The 23,066-nt window shown below is 44.2% G+C and overlaps 1 protein-coding gene across 4 annotated transcripts in view; it reads left to right on the forward strand.

Annotated features, from left to right (window-relative positions):
* NALCN (sodium leak channel, non-selective) overlaps positions 1-23,066 on the forward strand; it is a 294,668-nt gene that overhangs the window by 226,098 nt on the left and 45,504 nt on the right. For all 4 annotated transcript variants that reach the window (XM_043477974.1, XM_043477976.1, XM_043477975.1 and 1 more), the window contains 5 exons: positions 14,649-14,750; positions 15,163-15,232; positions 19,749-19,840; positions 19,946-20,068; positions 22,968-23,024. In XM_043477974.1, coding sequence (XP_043333909.1) covers positions 14,649-14,750; positions 15,163-15,232; positions 19,749-19,840; positions 19,946-20,068; positions 22,968-23,024 — 444 coding nt within the window. The remainder of the gene's footprint in view (positions 1-14,648; positions 14,751-15,162; positions 15,233-19,748; positions 19,841-19,945; positions 20,069-22,967; positions 23,025-23,066) is intronic.

Genomic DNA, 23,066 nt, shown 5'->3' on the forward strand with positions numbered 1-23,066 from the left:
GGACAGAGGAGCCTGGCGGGCTGCAGTCCATGGGGTCACAAAGAGTCAGACACAGCTGAGCAACTAACACTTTCACTTTCATGTATTACCTTTCAAAAACAAACATAACTGATTTTGAGTAACAGCATTCTTAAAATGTTTAGGATTGGTGGACCCAGCTGGGCAGGGTCTTGGCTAGAGTCTTAATGAGAACCAATTAGAACCAATCTGGACCAAATTAGAGTCTTAGTGAGAACCAGTCTGGACCGGTGTGTCCAGTGGATGACCTGTTTTCTAGAGAAAGAAAATGGTCCTTTAGTCTGTAGTTCAGATGAGGGGATTTTTGGAAAGTTCTTGAAGCTAACAATGAAATTACTTATTTATTATGGCCTTAAATTCCTGGACATTCATTTTCCTGGAATATTCGAATATTCAAGTCCTGTTGATGGAGGGGTCTTGGTTCTTAGTACTGATAATGAGGCTGTGGAATTACCAGGGTTCTCACTTCTCAGGGGACCCACATTTTCAAATATCCATCCTCTGTTTGAAACAGGATCTGAGTTATTCTGGCAAAGAGCATGCTGTATCCCTCCCTATGAACAGCAAATTCAAGTCCACAAAGAAAAAATTCCTTCAGAGAGAGAGGCTGGAGTGTTGAACCAGTGGTGGGGTCACCAGTGATTTTGGCATATTATAATCTTCATATAATTCTGCATAATATAATCATCTTTCAGTCGTATTTTTCTACTTACTATTTTTTCGAAATTAATGTGTGCTTTGAAAATTGAAATGAACTTCTGGGTATGTATGGGAACACTTTGATGAGAAACAAAAGTAGGGCATTTTAACAGAACTCGAGAATACTGTCAAAAGCTTAAATGCAGGTGATTCACTTGGCACTAATGGGCCAGCCTTACCTGGAGAGTCTTGTGAGAAAGAGGATGGCCCTAAATTATAAAATCCAAGGTTGCTATTAAATTCACTCTTGTTTTGACTTTGTCTACACTGTTCAGCTCCACCAGAGAAAGCTTTCTTCAAAAGGCAGTGACCTTTATACCACATCAGATGAAATCAAAACACCAAGCAGTGTGCTTTCAAAAGCATCGCCCCCTCTCCTGAGATTTCTCTAATTCGAGCCCTGAAATTGAGCAAAAACGCATTATCCTTCCTGTGAGGCTGAATGCATCGAGAAATGTCAGAATAAAATAATTAAACATATTCCATTACTTTAGAAAGTTTCCATCCTTTTTCAGTGCACCATCAGTACCTCTCTAGCTGGGGACGGAGTCTTTATAACCTCTCTGAGTGCTCAGTCAGGTATGATATTTGTGCTTTGATATTTGGATCTATGACATAATTTTCTTTTCCATACAGTGAATTAATACTTTTAATATATAGTTGAATGCTCCTTACTCTTTAAAAACTAAATATATTTAATGACTTACTGGGTCAGTTTTTCTCATCTTTTTTTTTCAAAGTTTATTCTCTAAATTTTTCCTACACTGAAGTAATGGACATTTTAATATAACAAAACAATATACCCAAATTGAGTAGTCTCTCTCTCTCTCTCTTTTTATATATTTATATATATGTGTGTGTGTATATACATTTTTTTTCAACCTTTTGGCCACACCACACAGCATATGGGATCTAAGTTCCCTGACCAGGGATCAAACCTGCACCCTCTGCATTTTGACCTCATAGGATTACCTGAGCATGTGTATCAAGTACTTACTCAGCAGCTCTGTAGCCAAACTAAGTAAGAATCCTGGCTTCATGACTTCATGGATGTCTGACATCGGGCAAGTTACTTAAGTCTCTGCACCTCTGTTTTCTCATCTCTTAAATGAGGTCTGTAAATTTATAGCCCCTGACTTATAGGAGAGGGTTAAACAAGTTGGTATCTGTAGGTGATTTTCCATTATTGGCAACAAATTAGGGGAGACCCATAGTTGCCCCTGAGGGACATGCAACTGACAGTCACCTTTCAAAGCTGATCCCCCAGGGCTTGCTGCAGAATGTCCACTGTGATCCAGCAGAGACCAGACCTGAGGAGCATAAAACGCTCTTGACACATCAGTGTACTCTTTTTCCACGTTGACCCCAAAGTTCTTGCTTACCCAGTTGAGAAACTTCCCCAGTGGCTCAGTCGGTAAAGAATCCACCTGAAATGCAGGAGATCTGGGTTCCATCCCTGGGTCAGGAAGATCCCCTGGAGAAGGGTATGGCAACCTACTTCCATATTCTTGCCTGGGAAATCCTATGGACAGAGGAGCCTGGCAGGCTACAGTCCATTAGGTCACAAGAGTCATACATGACTTAGTGACCAAATTACTACCACCACCAAGCTTTGCTAAACTGGTAACATCTTCAGGGTGTCATCAGATCATTTGTTTAATTCATTCGCTGGATGCTTACTGTTGAATATAGTTGTGAACTAACAACAGATTTCTCAGCCCAGGTTAGCATCCCCAATAGCTGATGGGAACTCCTGGACATGGAGAACTGTGATCTTTGTAATGCCCAAAAGGAGGCCGTGAAAGTCTCCATTCTGCTTGGATGGGCCAGGAAATAAAACGGTCCTATCTCAGAAGTGGGAAACTTACAGAGGCGTTGGCAGGAAGCCTAGTCAAACAAGTAGAGACCAGCATCCCGCAGAGAGGTTTCCGGGTGGCCGCAGGTGTTGGTAAAGTGGAACCTGATGGGCTTGGCAGCTGGAACAGTGATGATGATCAGGATTTAATCGAGATCGTTGGTTCAGAGGGGCTGGTGCCCGGGGCTGGTCCCCAGGGCAGGGGAGCAGCCGAACAGAAAGTGTGACTGCTGTCATGGGTACCATGAGCAGACCAGGGACCGCTGGGGCTGGGACACGCATGGCATCGTCTTCTGCAGGGGTTGTAATTCCTGCCTGGAACCTTCCATGTGCACATAGCGTTGGAGCTCCATAACTTCAGGATGGTTGAGGGTTTAGCTGGAGTAGGTCCTTCCTGGGCTGTGGGCTCAGTGAGGTATTTCTCTTGACCTGCTGGCATCTCTGAGGGTCTTGTTCTCCCAGCTCTCTCTCCCCCAGGGAGATGAATTGACATCTGGACTCTTCCCTAGGATGTGGGCATCTAAGTCTTATTCCCCTGGAAGGGGTGGCGAACCTGATATTGAACTGATGGAGGAGATGAGGGAATTTTCTAGACGAAGAAATTCAAATTAAATCCCAAAGATTCCCTCCAAAGCCCACCTGTCCCTGTTCACTTCGATAGCTGTGGGAGCAGGGGAGTTTGAGGAGAGGGCAGAGAGCCTCTTCATCCTCACTCTGCCTCGTCTTGTCTAGACTGGAGCTGCCAGTTTCTGAGCAGATTCTCGGGGAGTCTAAGAACGCTTCATGATGCAGAGCATGGATCTCTTATCCCCTCGGCTTTCCCCATGGAACATGTTTTCCTTTTCAAATTATTGTTTCGTCTGTTAGCCCAGGAGTTCAGCAACTTCTGGTAAGGTCACAGGAGTTCAGTGCAGCTCCATGCCCTGGGCACAGCTCACAGGGCATACACAGCATCCCCGAGAGGATGCGAGGACCGGGCACATCCCAGAACCCGGGGCCAGACTTGCCGGAGCTCAGTGACATGTGCTTCAGCCCCTGGAGGGGGCTGGTGCCCCAGTAAGACCCTGCAGATGAGAGGAAGCAGGCTGAGACTGGTCAGCCTGCCGACACTGCGGCAAATTTTTATAACCATCATTAGCAAGAATAACCTGAGGTTTTAAGGAGAGTATTGGGCATTAGTGCACTCTTTATTAATTAAATTAAACTATTTCTATATGATTTATTAAATAGATGTATTAATATATTAACTATGTTTAGAAATACATAGATTTTTAGTATGACTCTATTAGTATTGTCATTACACAGTAATCAAATATTTCATGTAAATATTAAATACTATTGTAAATACTTATCTGTGATTTTGTTAAGTCTGCCTAACCGTTGGCTTTCCTTATGAAGATTTTCCTGGTACTTAAAAAACTTGTAGACTGGAAGACCACTTGGAAATATAGAGACTAGGTAAATGGGTGGAAATTAGCTGTATTCAGAGAACAGTAAACTAAGGCAATAAGATGTGTGGGAGACTTCCCTGGTGGTCCAGTAGTTAAGACTCCACACTTCCACTTCAGGGTCTTGGGTTCAATCCCTGGTAGGGGAATTTCTGCATACCATATGGTAAAGCCAAAAAAGTAGTCAACTTTAAAAAAAGGATCCATGGGTGCATGCATTTGAATAAAACATAAAATAGTGAAAATTTCAAGGAGGCAAAATATAACTTAATTGAAACAAAATAATATATTCTTGTTTTGCTTGCTTTCAACAAATAAACTTCCTTTCCTTGAACTCTGAAAACTGTTTTGAGATATAATTAACGTATATATTAGTTTCAGGCGTACAGCATAGTGGTTCTAAGGGGTTTGCATATATTATGAAATGACCACCACGAAGAAGTCTAGTTAACATCCATCACCTCACAGAGTAAAATATTGTGTTCTAAAGATATTTTTCTAGGTAGTACCTGATTTGTGGTAATGAAAATATATTTCATTGACATAGTATATGATTTGTAGACTACTTGTAGATAAGCCCCCAGAGTGATTGTAATAATAACCATGGATTAGGAGAGCTACTGTTAAATTTTACCTAACATGTGGGAAGATATTTTTGGCTAGGTTTTTCTGTTACTGTTTTACCATTGATGGGTAAAGTAGTAAGTAATAGAGGGAGATGCGCATCTCTAGAAAAATCAGTTTGAACGGTTTATGCAACATTTGGCAGATGTCATTTTTGTTATTAAAAAGCTCAGCCTTTGCATAGCAGTTGGCATTTTTCTGAGTCCTCAGCAGAGTTCACCACACAGTGAATGGTATGGGGTTTCAGATATTTTATTTGCTGAATTTCAATAGGTGCACTAAAGGCATAGATTTCCCACGAGGTCATTTTCCTTCTCTCATGTGGTACCTGTGTACGGTAAGACTTAAGGCTTCTTTCATTTTTCAGTCTAAAACAATGAGGTTCTGGTTGTTGGTGTATTTACATGTCTGCGTATGAAAACATTTTGTTGAAAACACAGGAGCAGAAGGAACCGATTCTCTGTGGCTATTGAAGAACCGTCCTCAGGACTGAGCTGCCTCACGAAGGAGCTGCATATTCAGTTCAATATAAACTATAAACCTATAAACGCAGCTCTTCTCTCATTCCAGGAGGCCAGGAGAGAGGAACTCACCGTTAGCTTTAGCATTGTGGAGGCAGGTGAGAGTCCTTCCCAGGAAGCACTCACCTGTTCTCTTCCCAAGTTCTATAGCCGTGGTTTTATGTCTTTACCCTGAAGAACCATCTCTCTGTTCTTTCTTGATGTTGCTGTTGTTGAGTCACTCAGTCGTGTCTGCCTGTTTGAGACCCCATGGACTGCAGCACGCCAGGCTTCCCTGTCCATCACCCTCTACCAGAGCTTGTTCAAACTCATGTCCATTGAGTCGGTGATACCATCCAACCATCTCATCCTCTGCCGCCCCCTTCTCCTCCTGCCCTCAATCTTTCCCAGAATCGGGGTCTTTTCCAGTAAGTCTCTTGATGTGACTATCTTACATTAACCGCATCTGATAATACTTTACAAGGTGACCCTCAAATTCAACGTTCTGCAAAGTCACATTGCCCCTTTTAGATGGTAATGACATTTAATACCAGACACTTAATACCATGTAATCTAGCTTCTCTATAATGGATGAAAATAATTTGAAGACTCACAGGCCTCTGTCTTTCATTATAGAACGTACAGACTTTTCCCATCCCGTGTTCGGGAACATTAAGAAAGAAGATGTGGAGACAGCGAAGAAAGAAAACAAGGACCCCCTGCTACTGTTGCTATAAACAACTCATGGTGTTTAAAGGCTAATAAAGCCCCAAGATCTCTCTTAGAAACATAATCTTTGGGCCAGTCTTAAAATATTTTAGATGGAGACATGTCAAGAAAAATAGACACAATTTCTTAAGACACAACTCTCTCCCCTCGACCTCCATAAAAGATTTTATATAAATATATGGCTGTCATATAAGGGGTAATTGAAATTCCACAGCACAAAGGCAAGGCAGAGAAGGGGGGGGAGTCAATCTTTAATATTTTTTTTTCAAAGGCTTGGCAAGAAACCAGGGGTAATATTTTTGCAACTGGGAGTGCGTGTTTGCTGAAGAATATTCCCACGTTTGAGTCATCATCAGGGGTCCTAGTCTTGTTTTACTTTCAAAGGTAGAGAGGGCGGAACGTTAACCCCAGCTGGGAGAAGGAGCATGCCCCACTGTCCTTCTCCTCCAGGGAGCAGGGATAAAGGGATTACAGATGCCTGCATAATGGAGAATTTCCTCACTCAGACAAGACAAAAGGCTTCATTATTTTTCACCAGACCCTTGAAGCCTTGTGCCTTCCAATTCCAGAAGCCAGGCAAGCTAACCAAGTGTTTTTCTGTTGTTTTTTGTTTTTTAAATTTTATTTTAAGCCCACACAATGGAGTTTCTAAGAACCCAGGCTTCAAGTACTTGCCATTATGAAGGGATAAAGGAAAGATATTGAAGACCTTCAAGTCACAACTCTTAGGGTTCCCCCCGCCCCGGCCCAGACAAGCCAGACCGTCCCTGAAGATCACACTGTGTGTCTTCAACACCTGCACATTGTCTTCCTTCCATGAGACCAGAAGGCATCTAAATCCTTGTGGAAAATGTAAAGCAGCAAAATAGAATTGAAATGAATCTTTGAGTAGTTTTCCTTCAGACTAGTTTTTTTCCTGATTAACTTTAACAATGGATGCATCTTATTTCTTGTTGGTAAAAGAGTAACAGTCTCAGATTCCTTCCTTATTTACCCTTTTGACTTGGCCATAGATTGCTGTAAGACACGGTATACAGTGAAACTTGTTCCCACTGATGGTTTGCAAGTTTCTCTTAATAACTTTCTCATAAAATATAGATAAAGATTTATAAGCTTTCTACTTGCAAGGAATGCTCTCTGGTTTTTTATTACCATCTCAGGGTCTCCTCTATTATAGACATGCAGCATGTTTCTTGCATGGTGTAATATTCAAGTGAAAGTGAAGTTGCTCAGTCATGTCTGACTCTTTGCGACCCCATGGGCTGTAGCCTACCAGGCTCCTCCATCCATGGGATTTTCCAGGCAACAGTATTGGAGTGGGTTGCCATTTCCTTCTCCAGGGGATCTTCCCAATCCAGGGATCTAACCTGGGTCTCCTGCATTGCAGGCAGACCCTTTACCGTCTGAGCTACCAAGGAAGCCCAGTGAATTTTTTTAAAAAGTAAAAATAAATGAATAAAAAATAAGTTAAAAGTTAGTTAGTAGTATTCTAACTTGAGATCAAATTAAGATTGAGATCAAATTTAGATTATTTAACATCCCCTTCCAAAAGCACAGTTCAAACGCATGCTGTTTTGTTTGTGATTATTTCCATACTTTGTAAGCATAAAGGTATCAAAAAAGAAATGAAAATATTTGATCTTGGCAGATGTCAAGGTTCGTTCATTTAACAAATGTTTATTGAGCACTTACTGTCTACAAGGTGAGTAATTGGTGACCAGCCGGGGTTTCTTGGAGCTCTTTGGAGCCCGGCGTGTGTGAGGATCCGCAGGATCACAGAGAGCAATGTGGAAAGTGAGGTCCCTGCTGGTGAAAGATGGGACCCAGAGGGGCTGTCAGAGGCAGACCTACAGGACTTTGCGAGTCAAGCTGAGCTTTGGGTCTTCATCTTTCTCTGAAGAGCAATAGGATGTTGAGGATTTTAAGGCAGTGATGATAACGGTATTCATTACCTATTGCTGTGTTGCAAACTACTCCACAACTTAGTGATTTAAACAACACGTGGATAACCTCCCAACTTTGGTCAAGAAGCTGGGCATGTGTTGCTTTCTGCCATGTTTCAGCATGAATCAGTCACAGGTATACGTATGTCTCCTTCCTCTTGAAACCAATACAGTATTGTAAAGCAATCATCCTTCAATTAAAAATAATTTTTTTAAAAAAGGTGGGCATGGCTTCACGGGGTCTCTGGCTCTGGGTCTCTCACAAAGCTCAGGCGTTTTGAGGGGAATGGGAAGAACCCCCTTCCTAGCTCGGTTGCATGGTTGTTAAGAGGCTCGTGTGCCTTCTGGGCTGTTGGTGGGAGCCCCCCATCTCTTAGGAAGGGGGTCTCTCCTTAGAGCAGCTCCCAGCATGCCGCCTTCTTCCTCGAGCAAGTGAGAGACTACAGAAGGTGGAACCACAGTGTCTGGTGACCTCTTCCATCCCTTCTGCCTTCTCTTTGTTAAAAACAAGTCTCTTGAGTCCTGCCTACACTCAAGGGGCCACACAAAGGCAGGGAAACCAGTCTAACCCACAGTGCAGTCTGGTTGCTCCCACTCAGAAGCCAATAAGAGGGCGGGCGTGTGTGCTCAGTCGTGTCTGACTTTGCGACCCCATGAACTGTAGACAACCAGGCTCTCTGTCCATGGACTTTCCCAGGCAAGAATCCTGGAGTGGGTTGCCACCTTCATCTCCAGGGAATCTTCCCAACCCAGGGATCAAACCTGCGTCCCCTGAGTCTCCTGAATTGGCAGACGGGTTCTTTATCACTGAGCCACCTGGGAAGGTAATACAGAGGGCAGGCTGGTGGAAAGGAAAGTTTGTTGTATTTTGGATGCTAGCAGCTGGGTAGGGGGTGGGTGTGGATTCTGTCCAAAGGCTGACTCCCCCCCAGCCCCAGCAGTCAGGGGCACGAGCTTCTATAGACAGAGGCGGGGGCTCTATACAGCAGCACCGTCAGCCCTGACGGGCGTCCTGAAGCTGGTCATCGGTGGTCTGAGCAGCATCATGTTGACTGGTTTAAGTAGTTAATCTTCAGTTCTAGGATTGGTTTGTTTGCATTTCTTGAGGCCAGTTCTCGGAATTGTGGCAGCTTTTGGACACAACTTAGCAACTGAGAATGCACGCGCTCAGATCGTGGCTACAGCCTGGTCATCATGTCGTGGACTGCTCCACCTCGTGGGGCTTCAGGATCTATGAGACAGCTCACAGGATGGGGCTCAGAATATCATCTACAGCCATTGAAAGTGAAAGTGGAAGCCGCTCAGTCGACCCCATGGACTTTACAGTCCATGGAATTCTCCAGGCCAGAATACTGGAGTGGGTAGCCTTTCCCTTCTCCAGGGGATCTTCCCAACCCAGGGATGGAACCCGGGTCTCCCGCATTGCAGGCGGATTCTTTACCACTGAGCCACAAGGGAAGCCCAGCCACTGAGAAGGAACTAAAGGTCCTTGACTATGCCTGATGACTAAACTATTCGTATTTGGTCTCCTTGGACTGTTTTCCTTTGTTGCTGCACATTCTCACTTCTCTGATTAAGCTTCTTCCTTGGCTAAAGTTTTTCCACAGACAGTAGACAGGTGGCGGATGGGGGTGGGGAGGGCCACAGGGTCCTTCTCCGTATCACCAGGAGGTAGGGACCACCGTCACGCCACGGATGATCACTTCAGAGATCACTTTCCCTGGGATAATGATACATTTGTGGAGACCAGTTAAGAGGCTGCAACTCTGGTCCAGAACATCACCATTCACAGTCAGAACAGAAAAGACTTACCGTCCAACATGGATGTCCATCAGACTTACTGTCCTCTGCCTCCACCCTCTATCAAATGTTTCAGCGTCAACCACGACATAGGACAAGACACAAGAGTCAGTAATGAGCATCAGTGTTCCCAAAGCACTTGCACATTCATAACCTTGCTCGGTCCTTCCCGCTCCCTATGAAGTCAGTATTCTCGTCTCCACATTTTACACGTATGGCACCGAGGCTCAGAGAAGACACATCCCTTGCCTGAGGCCCCGTAGCTTGTAAAAGCTGAGGTCAGACGTGTTTGATTCTAAACGGTGTGTTTTTGCAAATCATCTTCTCCGTTAAGTCTCCAGGCAAAGGCCGAACTTTGAAGCCCCTCTGTACTGCTGGGTGGATTTGCTACTCTGAACCTGAGACTAGCAAGTTCTAGGTCCTGCCTCCCCTGCTACGCACACGCGTGCACACACACACACAAATACACACACACATATACTCACCTCTACTCTGTACACCCCTACCTCTCCCTGTCTTCCATCAGTCCCTTCACATGCCAGGAACTTCGCTTCTAGGAATATGAGTTTGAGTGTGGACTGTGAAAAATGCACAGTTTAGTAAGGGAAGTAACTAATGGTGACCGAATGCCGTAAGCGTTAAACAAGCTTGGTTAACAACGTGGCTACAGGAACATGGAACATCAAATGTCATCCTTTCATACTTTCACCTAGGTGAAATATTTATTTCTCACTTGATGTTACTTATCGGAACCCATTTATATCAAAGTTTGTATTTATATGGCACTCATGTCGAAACTCAATTTGGTAGTTCATAGTTTGGGTGACAGTCCACGCTTGCACATAATAAAATTGTATTTCTTTTTAAAGATAGTAAAGCAAACTTTTACCATACTTTTGGGTGAACCTTGGCCCCATTGCATTAGAAGCTCCGTAACCTCTCACTAGCCAGATTGTGCCAGTGCCACAATTGTGGCCGTGACTTTTCTACCAAGCTTAAATAACAAAATATTTTATGTGTATCAAAGATGGTGACATTGGCTTATGTGTGAAGTTGTTGTATTTATGCAGAAACATCCTAATGCTGCATCTTTGCTCCACCTGCTTCAAAGCCCAGGTGTCCTCAGGGCATCCTTCCCCACGCCCTTTCTCCCAGCAGCCCCCCTCTTCCCCCAAATCCATAGCCTTCTATCTCAGTTTCTTGCGTCATGCACAGAGGGCTCGGTTTGAGCATCTAGTCACCTTGTATTGGGTTGGCCAAAAAGTTCATTCTGTTTTGTGGAAAAATTGGAATGACGTTTTTGGCCAACTCAGTATAAGATTTTTCCCATATATTTTCAGTTTTTTATATGCTTTTTACTTATTTATTTCTGGCTGTGCTGGGTCTTCTTGCTGCCCGGGCTTTCTCTAGTTGCAGCGAGCGGGGCTGCTCTTGGCCGTGGTGCGCTGGCTTCTCACTGGGGTGGCTTCTCTTGCTTTGAAGCACAGGCTCCAGGGCACGGACTTCAGTAGTTGCAGCTCCCAGGCTCTAGAATGCAGGCTCGGTAGTTGTGACTGTAACCGCCCTCACGGGCCCCACAGGCAGACAATGACCACTGGGCTGAGACAAGCATGCTCTGACTGTCCATGGGGTTTTCCAGGCAAGAATAGTGGACTGGGTTCCCAGTCCCTTCTCCAGGGGATCTTCCTGATCCAGGGATCGAACCCACGTCTCCTGCATCTCGTGCGTTGTCAGGCAGATTCTTTACCGCTGCACCACCTGGGAAGTCCCCAAAAATTTGCCTTCACCCAATTTACTTTGACCACCTGATGCAAAGAACTGACTCACTGGAAAAGACCCTGATGCTGGGAAAGAATGAAGGCAGGAGGAGAAGGGGACGACAGAGGGTGAGATGGTTGGGTGGCGTCACTGACTCATTGAACATGAGTTTGAGCAAACTCCGGGAGTTGGTGATGGTCAGGGAAGCCTGGTGTGCTGCAGTCCATGGGGTCACAGAAAGTCAGACATGACTGAGCAACAGAACTGAACTGAATTTGCTATGAGTATGGCCCTCAGTTTTCAGTAAAGAAACCCTAGACTTTCTCTCTAGAGTTCCCTAGTTCAAAAGACGCTGGACCTCCTCGAGGGAAAGAACGAGATTTTAGAACATTTGTTCTGAGAAAAGACTCCGCAAGCAGACTGACTGCTGGATGGAGGTGGAGGCTGTTGACCTTCGTTTTGGTACTAGAGGTGGGAATGGGATGCTGGGGTGTGAGGTTGGCAGGTGATGGTCTGAAATGCCACAGGGGAGCATTATCGCCAAGACACAGGGGCCCCATCTGCCTGATTTCACTCTCCTTGGATCTTGTAGCTCCAGGGAAGGAGGAGGAACGTCTGGCAGTATCTGGCAGGGGCCTCTCGCCCAGCAACCGGAAACCACAGAGGCTGATGCTCTGAAGTCCCTTGTTACACATTTTAAGTGATCCAGAGTTATAGAGCGTTCTCTTCTTTGTCTTTCCATCAGTATCTAGTTTGAAATTCTTCCAACTAACACTGTTTATAACATAGAAGGAAGTGTAGGAAAAGGACATTAAAGCAAATGGTTTTATGTGTTACATTTAAGTGGCTGTCTTAGTCTGAATAAGCGCGGGTTTTCTGATTGCAGGCTAGAGCTGAAAACCAGCCCCGTGACCCCCACCCCAGATGCGCGAGTCACAGAGAAGCGGGAGGTTCACATATGCACTGCAAAGCCGCATGTCACACGCACGACTCAAACGCCAGCCTTCTGAGTATAATTTTCTGAATTCTCTAGATCCAGCAGGAAAGAGAGAGCTGGTCATCAGCCAGAGAGGAAAAGGGGAGTTGCTTTCTCCCTACCGCTTCAGCCATGCTGTTGGAGGGGATGGAGGAGGAGATGTCCTGAGGGGAGGGATTGTCTCCGTGGAGACCTGCCTGTCCTGTTCAGTCAGAGGAGGGGGGTCTCTGCTGTGATCCTGACTCCTCTCCAGCAAGGATGCCCAGGCATCTTCAGACTGGGCTACTGGGCAGGTACCAGCAGTTTTCTTTTTTGTAATCACAGGCATCTTAAAGTCAGTTACATTCTACGTATTTCAAACATCAAGGACACCCAATGCAGAAGAGTATTTTATCATCAAGTTGTATGTGTTATGTATTTAAGGCCTATAGGTCTCAGCTGCTTTAGAGGAGAGTCTTGGATGAAAAGTAAAAGTTAACTTAGAACGTGGTTGAAGATTAAGTCTTGATAGTTTACACAAATGGCAGGGTTCTGTATATGCCAGAATAACACTGTTCTCCAAGTAGATTTTTTTCAGAATGCCATCATGATTGTCAGGCCTTTGTCCAAAAAAATAATTCTTAATATACATAATATGAGATCATCCTATACCTTTGTCAACTCAGCTGAACTTACAAATACATCTTCCTCTTGACCTCATTCCAGTCCTGGAAATAACCACGTGTGTGTGCTAAGTTGCTTTAGTCGTGTCCAACTCTTTGCAACCCTTTGGACTGTAGCCTGCCAGGTTCCTCTGTCCATGGGATTCTCCAGGAAAGAATACTGGAGTGGGTTGCCATGCCCTCCTCCAGGGGATCTTCCCAACCCAGGGATCGAACCCAAGTCCCTTATGTCTCCTGCACTGGCAGATGGGTTCTTAACCACCAATACCACCTGGGAAACCCAGAAATAAGCATTGTCTCTATATATCACTGCCATAAATCTTTGCTCTTCAATAAAATTTAAATTCTATCTCAAAGTGGTCTATGTAATTCATTAAGCTAAGAAGAGTGATCGGGGGCCTTTTTTCCTGTAATGCATTTACATTCATTGCATGTGTATTGCTTCTCATAGGTATTCATCACAATTACCTTCACTGGCATCAAAAATGTTTTTTGAGTACTTGAAAATACACATGTTATCATAAAAAATGCTGTTTTAAGTATGCTGAATAGACATAGGTCTTTTTCTCAAAGATCTTAACTCCAGGACAGACGGTAATGATGTGACTCAAAGCATATCTGGAAATGCACTTTAGGAACCATAAATCGGACTGTGTTCTGGAAAGCAGTGCCAGAAGTCCGTGGGTTCTGGTTTGAATCCCTGTGGCGTCGTAAGATTTGCCTGTTACAAAATTGCTGCATTTTAAGTCTATGAGTTTTCTTCAAGATCAAGGTCTTTTCCTTGCTTCTGGGGTGATGAAACTAAGCCCAAAGGTCACTCAACTCATTGGTGGCAGCATCACTTTGGAACACAGGTCTCTTAACCCTGGAATTATTTTCTTTCCACTCTACTACTATATCAAGGGACTTCTTGTCTTTTTCCAGTTGGACAGAGCTTCCTGGAGAAGCAATGTTTTCTCTCAGAATCATTACCTCACAGGCGTTATCCCCCAATTGTCTTCACTCATTAGCAAATCTGAAATTAACACAAGCCTGGTTATAGTTTAAAGAGAACATGTTTTTAAAAGCCTTCAGAGTTTTATGACTGCAAAGAAAGTGGTCACCTGTAAGCCACAGGCTTTAAGCTAACGTTTCTCTAGGTATTAATTCCAGTTTTAATTACTTGTCCTTTCCATTACTTTTTTGCCTATAACTTTTCACTTTCTTCTTTTCCTAGCATTCTGCAAAATCTGCTCGAAACATATATTACATCCGCCCAGGAACCTGGGTTGGACAAGTCTTTCCCTAAGGGCTTTCATTAGAAACCTCCTTGTCTAAATTGAAAACCAACATCCAGGGTACCCAGGGGTAGGCTGGCCCTGCTGCTTACAGAATCTCACTAGAGGCTCTCCTATTTGGGGGAGAGAGGAGTCTATTTCTTTTCCAGCACTTTCTTGTGGTTATGACCATTCTGTTTTGAAAGTGCTCTTGACACAGAACCTAAAGCTCATTTACCTTTTTGACGATGTGTCGTGTGCCATATTTTGTCTTATCATTGGTGTTTCCTTAAAAATAAGAGGGGTAATGAGCAGTTATGCATTATTCATCCCAAGTGTATGAATCAAGCATTTATCTGGGGCTCCTTTTTTTTCTCTAGAGCTTGCACTCGACAGCGCATGCTGAGCGGATCGTTTGAGGGGCAGCCTGCAAAGGAAAGGTCAATTCTTAGCGTGCAACACCACATCCGCCAAGAGCGCAGGTAAATAACGGAGATGAGGCTGCAGACAAACCAAGGACCGGAGTTCTGTGGGAAGCGTCTCCTGTGCAGAGCTCTGGTCAGAAGGCAGGCGCGGGTGGAGAACTGAGTTCTGTTTGTTGACGACAACAGCCATGAAACTCACAATCAGATTCAAAGACTCAGAAAATATTTCAGAAACCTCTTCCTTGATGATGACCACACTGTCACTTTTAAGATCAGAAGGAAAAATTCTGAATTTTGTTCAATGGGATCAAAGGCAGGTGGTTAGACCTGAAACTTTTGCTCTACAAAGAAATAGTAAACATACATGCGTGATGCTATCAGGGCTTTTTTTTTTTTATATAATATTCATTGCTTAAACGTCCACATTTGGTCTCAAGATGTATTGATCAGTTGGTTGTGATTGTTTTAGGTCATTAAGACACGGATCAAACAGCCAAAGGATCAGCAGGGGGAAGTCTCTTGAAACTCTGACTCAAGATGTAAGTTCTAAACACTTTGGATTTGGAAAGCTTGATTGTGAAAATATCTTTAATGATTGCTTAGACAATTCCAGCCCTTGGTTTCTTCTGTCACATTGTCATATCTCCTTAAGACTTCATCCTGGAAGGAATCAGGAAACTCAGCAAGCAAATTAAATGGCCAGGTACAGAAAAGTGATCACTGACTATACAATATTTTGGCTACCTGATGCGAAGAACTGACTCATTTGAAAAGACCCTGATGCTGGGAAAGATTGAAGGCAGAAGGAGAAGGGGATGACAGAGGATGAGATGGTTGGATGGCATCACCGACTCATTGGACATGAGTTTGAGCAACTCCAGGGGTTGGTGATGGACAGGGAAGCCTGGCGTGCTGCAGTTCATGGGGTCGCAAAGAGTTGGACATGACTGAGCGACTGAACTGACTGAACAGTAGAAAATTCCAGACATCCTTCAATACATATATCTCTGTTAGATTGTTTTGTTCCTGAGTTGTGTCTGACTCTTTGCGACCCCATGGACTGTAGCCCGCCAGGCTCCTCTGTCCATGTGATTTCCCAAGCAAGAAGACTGGATTGGGTTGCCGTTTCCTTCTCCAGGGGATCTTCCTGACCCAGAAATCAAACCTGTGTCTCCTGAATTGGCAGGTAAATTATCTGCTGCTGAGCCACCAGAGGTCCTTTTGTTTAGATGGTATAATGCAAAAGTGAAATATCATTTGCATTTGACTGAAATTAAAGACATTTAAAGCATTTTATGGGAATGAGTCACATTATTAACTTTAAATATTTTGCTAATTTCTAAATATCCTAAAATCTAGACCCAGTGTCTTTCATTCCAGGGTTAACATACTACGAAAGAAAATTTTGTTTCTAGGTGAATTTTTCTATCAAAGACTTTCTCAAGAATATCTTTGCTTTTCTAGGTCACTCATTTATTTATTAACTGACTCAATAAATATCAATATTTATCAAGTATTTATGATCTGTCAGTTCCTGCCCTAGGGAGAAGTAGCAGGGAAACAAGACAGAATCGCTGCACTAGGAATAGAGATGTAGACATAGAGATCAGACCTGTGGACACAGCGGGGAAAGGAGAGGGTGGGACGAGTTGAGAAAGTTGCATTGACGTATATACACCTATTGTTGTTGTTGAATCACTAAGTCGTTTCCAGCTCCTTGTGACCCCATGGACTGCAGCATGCCAAGCTCTTCTGTCCTTCACTATCTCCCGAAGTTTGCTCAAATTCGTGTCCATTGAGTCAGTGATGCTGTCTAACCATCTCACCCTCTGTCCCCCTCTTCAGCTTCCACCTTCAGTCTTTCCCAGCATCAAGGCCTTTTTCAGTGAGTCGGCTCTTCACATCAGGTGAAGAGCCAAAGTACTGGAATTTCAGCATCAGTCCTTCCAATGAATATTCAGGACTGATTTCCTCTAGGATTGACTGGGTTGATCTCCTTGCAGTCCAAGGGACTCTCAAGAGTCTTCTCCAGCACCAACATTCAAAAGCATCAGTTCTTCGGCACTCAGCCTTCTTTATGGTCCGATTCTCACATCTGTGCATGACTACTGGGAAAACCATAGCTTTGACTATTTGGACCATGTGTAAAAGAGACAACTAGTGGAAAGTTGCTTTATGGCACAGGGAGTCAGCTCGCTGCTCTGTGATGACCTACAGGGATAGGATGGGGTGGGTGAGATGGAGCTTCGAGAGGGAGGGGATGTACATATTCTTATAGCCAGTTCACATCATTATATAGGAAAGAGCAACATCACGCCCTAAAGCAATCATCCTCCAATTAAACAAATTTAAAAAAAAAAAAGAATTCCTGCCCTGCAGAAGCTTACATCCTAGTAAAAGAGACAAACAATCAGTGAGCAAACAAATATATAATCCTTTCTGGGAGTGATTTTTATCTAGTTTCCATCATCACTGCTGTGACAGATTTGCTCTGTACTACAAAGAAGAGTAAAATAGTGTAAAGAAATAAAAGGTGGAGATTTGGGGGCAGGGAGCATTAGAGAGGTGGGGGACACTGTATTAGCCCAGGGACCCAGATGAGGTGAAGGAACAAGCCATGTGCCAGCCCAGGGAAACCCGAGGAGGCGGAAGTCTAACCCATGGGTTAGAGTCAACAGCAGCTGGACCATGCTGAGATTACCATGAGAGAGTTGGAAAGGATTAATTAAATACTGATCACTAGTGAAACCCTGATTAAGACATAGGTGTTGAGTCTGTATAGCTTGGCTAAGGAGGCAAAGTCTTGAATGTTCAGAGTCAAGGGGAGCATCTGGGAAAGGGAGAGAAACTTCGCAAAGCTTTGGATATTTTTGGTTTTGCCTTTTGCTTCCCTGATAGCTCAGTTGGTAAAGAATCCGCCTGCGATGCAGGAGACCCCGGTTCAATTCCTGGTTGGGAAGATCCGCTGGAGAAGGGATAGGCTACCCACCCCAGTATTCTTAGGCTTCCCTTATGTCTCAGCTGGTAAAGAATCCACCTGCAATATGGGCGACCTGGGTTCCATCCTTGGATTGGGAAGATCCCCTGGAGAAGGGAAAGGCTACCCACTCCAGTATTCTGGCCTGGAGAATTCCATGGACTGTATAGTCCATGGGGTCACAAAGAATCTGACACAACTGAGCAATTTTCACTTTCTTTTCACTTTACCTCTTACTTCTGAAGAGTTTCTAGAGCTTTCAGCACAGTCCATCTGCTGTCTTAGTGAGAGTACACTCTCCTCCGTAAGTGTACCAGGCAACACTGAGGATGCAGGAAGTTGATGGTGAGAACACATGATGTTGCCAATAGCCTATGTGCATGGTTCTAATTGGCGCAAACATCTGTTGACACCATGGTTTTTCAGCTCCAGCTCTGATGTGATCCACCATATTGTCAATGTTGAATTATGATAAGATCCAACACATGGCCTTTTAATTTGGAGGTCAGACATGTTACATGGAGAGAGTTGAGAGGCAACACTAATTCAAAGCACTTTCCTTCAGTGAGACTCAATAGAAATCAGTGGTCTACTTAAGCATCAAATTAGAACATGCCTTTGAAGAGGTGTGTTTAAAAAAAACACACAACAGAAGTCCCTATTTGAGAAGTCTCCGTTCCAGAGGCTTATTTCCTCTTCAGAGATTTTTTATTTTATTTTCTACATAGACAGATAACAAAAATCCATGCCCCGTCTTCATAGCGAAAGGTCACTGGGTTGTACAAATCTGTCTCAGTGTCTTTTCCTCCAGAATAGAAGCCACTTAAAACAAAAGAGTTTTATCTGTCACTTATCCTGAATGATAAGGGATACTGAAATTAAGTCCAAGGAATGCTTTTCTATACAATCAATCCAGTTAGTTGAACAATGGTTCTCCATCTTCTACGGAGTGAAAAGCAGAGTTGGGATCCTAATAACTCAGCTTCTGCTGTCCTGCTGGCCTCAACTCTTCCTAGTCTGCTTCCTCCACCGACGCTGCATCCTGTCTGTTCCACGTGTGAACACATAGACCCACCTCTCCCCAAAAGTGCTGATCTCGGAAGGTGTCCAGTGCCCTGCCTCCTCCTTGTTTTTGCTCAGATAACAGCAGCTCCTTACCAAGGTCTGCTGTGACCTTCTCATGCCCTTAATCCCCCTTTGTTTCTTTTGTTTTTTATTTTAATTTTTTAAGTTGGGGTACAGTTACTGTCCAATGTTGTGTTAGTTTCTGCTGCGCAACAAAGTGAATCAGCTAAACAAACACAGAGATCCCCCCTCTCGGACCTCCTTCCCACCCCTCGCCCCCCGTCCTACCCATCTGGGTCCCCACAGACCTCTGAGCTGAGCTCCCTGTGCTATTCAGCGGCTTCCCACTACCTGTTTTACACATGGTGGCGAGTATATGTCAGTTCCAATCTCCCAATTCATCCCACCCTCACCCCAGTGTCCACCCATTCCTTCTCTATGTCTGCCTGTGTATTCCTGCCCTGGAAATGGGTTCATCTGTACCATTTTTCTAGATCCAATATATATGCGTTAATATACAATATTTGTTTTTCTCTTCAGCACTAAGCATTTTCTAATATTCTTATTTTGATTTAATTATTAATCTGGCCCCCCCAAAAACAATAACCCCATAAGAACAGGAATTGTGTCATTTCCCCCCACCGCCACTTTGGCCATATCTACAGCACTACAACAGTGCCTGGCAAATAAAAGATTCTCAATAAATGTTCTTATTAGAAAAATATACCCTTTTGTGGAAAAAAATATATATATACCCCTGCTAAGATGACTCTGGCTATTAAAATCTACGAAGTGGGTAGCCATTCCCTTCTCGGGGGGATCTTCCCGACCCAGGGGTTGACCCCAGGTCTCTTGCATTGCAGGCAGGTTCTTTACCGTCTGAGCCACCAGGGAAGCCCATTAAAATCAACAGAGCGATATTCCTTTCCATTTTTTTTTTAAATGGTCATCTTTGGGAGGGACCCTCAGAAAACTGTCCCACGTCGATGTGCCCTGTTTTATTTTCTTTCTAGCACTCTAACACGGTGAGATACAGAAATGCACAAAGAGAAGACAGTGAGATAAAGATGATCCAGGAGAAAAAGGAGCAAGCAGAAATGAAAAGGTACAGCAGGATGGGATGGTGTCTCGTGGCTCCCGTTCTGGGAGGGCAGACCTGCCCTAGCCTAACTGACCTCCCCCACCCCAAATGGTGCATTTCCCTGGACAGGAAGGTGCAAGAAGAGGAGCTAAGAGAGAACCACCCCTACTTCGACAAGCCCCTGTTCATCGTGGGCCGAGAGCACAGGTTCAGGAACTTCTGCCGCGTGGTGGTCCGGGCTCGCTTCAACGCGTAAGTGACTCCATGGCGGCCGGGGGTTTGGCCCCGAGTCAGGCAAACAGCAAGGGGTGGGGGGAGTTGTCATCTCAGGAAGAAGGATCATGTCATCCTAATGGGGTCACCAAACAAAGTGTGGGCTAATTAATCAGGCCGCTCCTCTGGGCTGAGCGGCCAACTGGGTGGAAAACAAACAGCAGCAGCACGGAGTTAACATTTACACAAAATGCACGGTTACGAAGCACTTCACAACCACTGTTACTTGTTCCAGGGACGCTCAAAATGTTTGTATCCGGGTGGTTAGCTCCATATTTTATTTTGGAAGCACTCAAACAAGGGGAGATGGAATGACATAGCGAAGGTCACTACCCATGTCTTCTTTTAGATTTGTCCTTTCTTTGTGGTCAAAAAACCTTCATTCTAGAATAATTGAGATTCTATTCACGACAAAATAGAGATCAAGCTGGCTAGGGCTTCCATCGCTGACTGTTACGAGAAGAAAACCCACTGGCCAGGGTCCCCGAACCTCCCTTTGTGGAAGAAGTCTTGTGAGAGGCTGTCAGGGTGGTCAGCCCAAGGGCAGTGCATCTGGGACAAGCTAAGCCAAGTTTAGCAAGCAGCCAATGGAGGAAGTGAGATTCTTGTCATGCGTAACTTTAAGTAAACATCCAGAGGACATTATGGATCCTGGAAAAAGTGTGAAAAAAATTTTTTTTTATTTTTTTAATACAGATCTTTTAAAAGTCTTTCTTGAACTTGTTACAGCATTACTTCTGTTTTATGTTTTGGTGTTTTGAGCATGAGGCACATGGGATCTTGACTTCTCGACCAGGGATGGAACCTGCACCCCCTGCATTGGAAGGCAAAGTCTTAACCACTGGACCACCAGGGAAGTCCAAGAAAGTGTGAAAACTTTCCATTCAGTAGCTGGACCTTCCCTGATGCCGTTATTAGTAGCATATTGGACTGAATTGTGTCACCCTCGTCCAAAGAAATTCAAATGTTGCATGTGACCTTACTTGGAGAGAAGGACTTTACAGAGGTAATTAGATTAAAATGAGGTCATTCAGGTGGCCTTAATCCAATAAGACTGGCATCCTTATAAGATGAGGAAATTGGGACACAGATTGCTCTAGAGGACGGACAACGTGAAGACACAGGGAGGGGACAGCTGTCTTCAGGCCAAGGAGAGAGGCTGGAGCAGATTCCTCCCTCATAGCCTCCGAAGGAACCGACCCTCCAATACCTCCAACCCAGGTGTCCACCTCCAGAACTGGAGAAGTTTCTGCCGTCTAAGCCACTCAGCCTGTGGCGCTTTGTCCCAGCGGCCCTGGGAAACTAATGAAGGGCTTCGCTGGTGGCTCAGTGGTAAAGAATCACCTGCAATGCAGGAGACCAGGGTTCGATCCCTGGGGCAGGAAGATCTCCTGGAGGAGGGCATGGCAACCCAATCCAGTTTTGTCACCTGAAGAATCCCATGGACAGAGGAGCCTGGCAGGCTGCAGTCCATGGAGGCGCAAGAGTTGGACATGACTGAGTGACTGAACAATATCAACAGGCAACTAAACTCCTCAGAGCCAGAGGAGACCTCAGGAGCCACTGGGGCTCATTTGTGCCCGCTCCCAACAGAGGCGGGCATGTAGCTGGGGGTGAGGGCTTTGCCCAGGAACATCAGCTATGGCATGACCCTCTCTGACCGCCAGTCTATGTTCTTCCTGCTATTCTAGAAAGACCTTCACAGTTAAAAGCACCTTAGTAGTAATGATTGAAAACTCTGGGTTTTCACTAAGTAGAAAGAAACTGACAGTGTAGGGTTGATTTGATCTGTTCCTAAAGTGGGTTTTTCATTGGGAATTATCCCATTGGCTGCTTCCATGTTTTTGTCTAATTGGGAATTCTCCACTTTATGTCCTGTGCCCTAATTCTCTTATGTCAGTGGCCCCAGAAAGATTTTACTGTAACTGGAAACACACACACGTACACACAAAGAGGGTGAGGAATTTCACTGAAGACTGCTCCTGGGCTTCCTGGAAGTAAAAGTTATAAATCCACACCCCCAAAAAATTCTATATAAATTACTCAGCAAGATCACAGTGAAATACAGAGTGAAGAGTTCCACTTAATCCATGGATAGTTAATTAAATAATTATGAAGAACATCCTTGAACTGCTAAGGCAAAGACTTTGAATGCTTTTAAATGGAAGTCAAAATTTAATTTTCTAATATCCTCATCAGAAATTGTTGAATGGAGTTATGAGTCCTAAAATCAAGCATGCTGAAAAATGTAAACTTGAGTTGAACCATAGAGAAGATTTGACCATAAATCATCTTCAATGCTAAGCACCAAAGATTTGATGCCTTCGAACTGTGGTGCTAGAGACAATTCTTGAGAGTCCTTTGGACAGCAAGGAGATAAAGCCAGTCAATCCTAAAGGAAATCAACCCTAAATATCCATTGGAAGGATTGATGCTGAAGCTGAAGCTCCAATATTTTGGCCACCTGATGTGAAGAGCTGACTCATTAGAAAAGACCCTGGTGCTGGGAAGGATTGAGGGCAAGAGAAGTGTCGACAGAGGATGAGATAGTTGGATGGCATCACCAACTCCATGGACGTGAGTTTGAGCAAACTCCAGGAGATAGTGCAAGACAGGGAAGCCTGGCATGCTGCAGTCCATTAGGTTGCAAAGAGTCGGACACAACTTAACGACAACAGCAAACCACCCACTGCAACTCTTCTGATTTTTCTTCCATCTAGTGTTCTCTGCCTTCCAAAGTCACATACAATTAACATTTATGTAAGAGACATTTTTTAGAGGATTTGAAAGAGTTTAGGTAGATGAGATGTTTATGCATACTACGAGCCAAGTTGTAACACGCATGCTATTTGCAGAATTTCTGTGTTCTCTCTTACAGATCTAAAACAGATCCAGTCACAGGAGCTGTGAAAAATACAAAGTACCATCAACTCTAGTAAGCATTACAAACTCTGTTTTCCATGCACCTTTGAAGTTC

Source organism: Cervus canadensis, chromosome 9 (assembly GCF_019320065.1).
Source record: "Cervus canadensis isolate Bull #8, Minnesota chromosome 9, ASM1932006v1, whole genome shotgun sequence".
NCBI classification, from domain to species: Eukaryota; Metazoa; Chordata; class Mammalia; order Artiodactyla; family Cervidae; genus Cervus; species Cervus canadensis.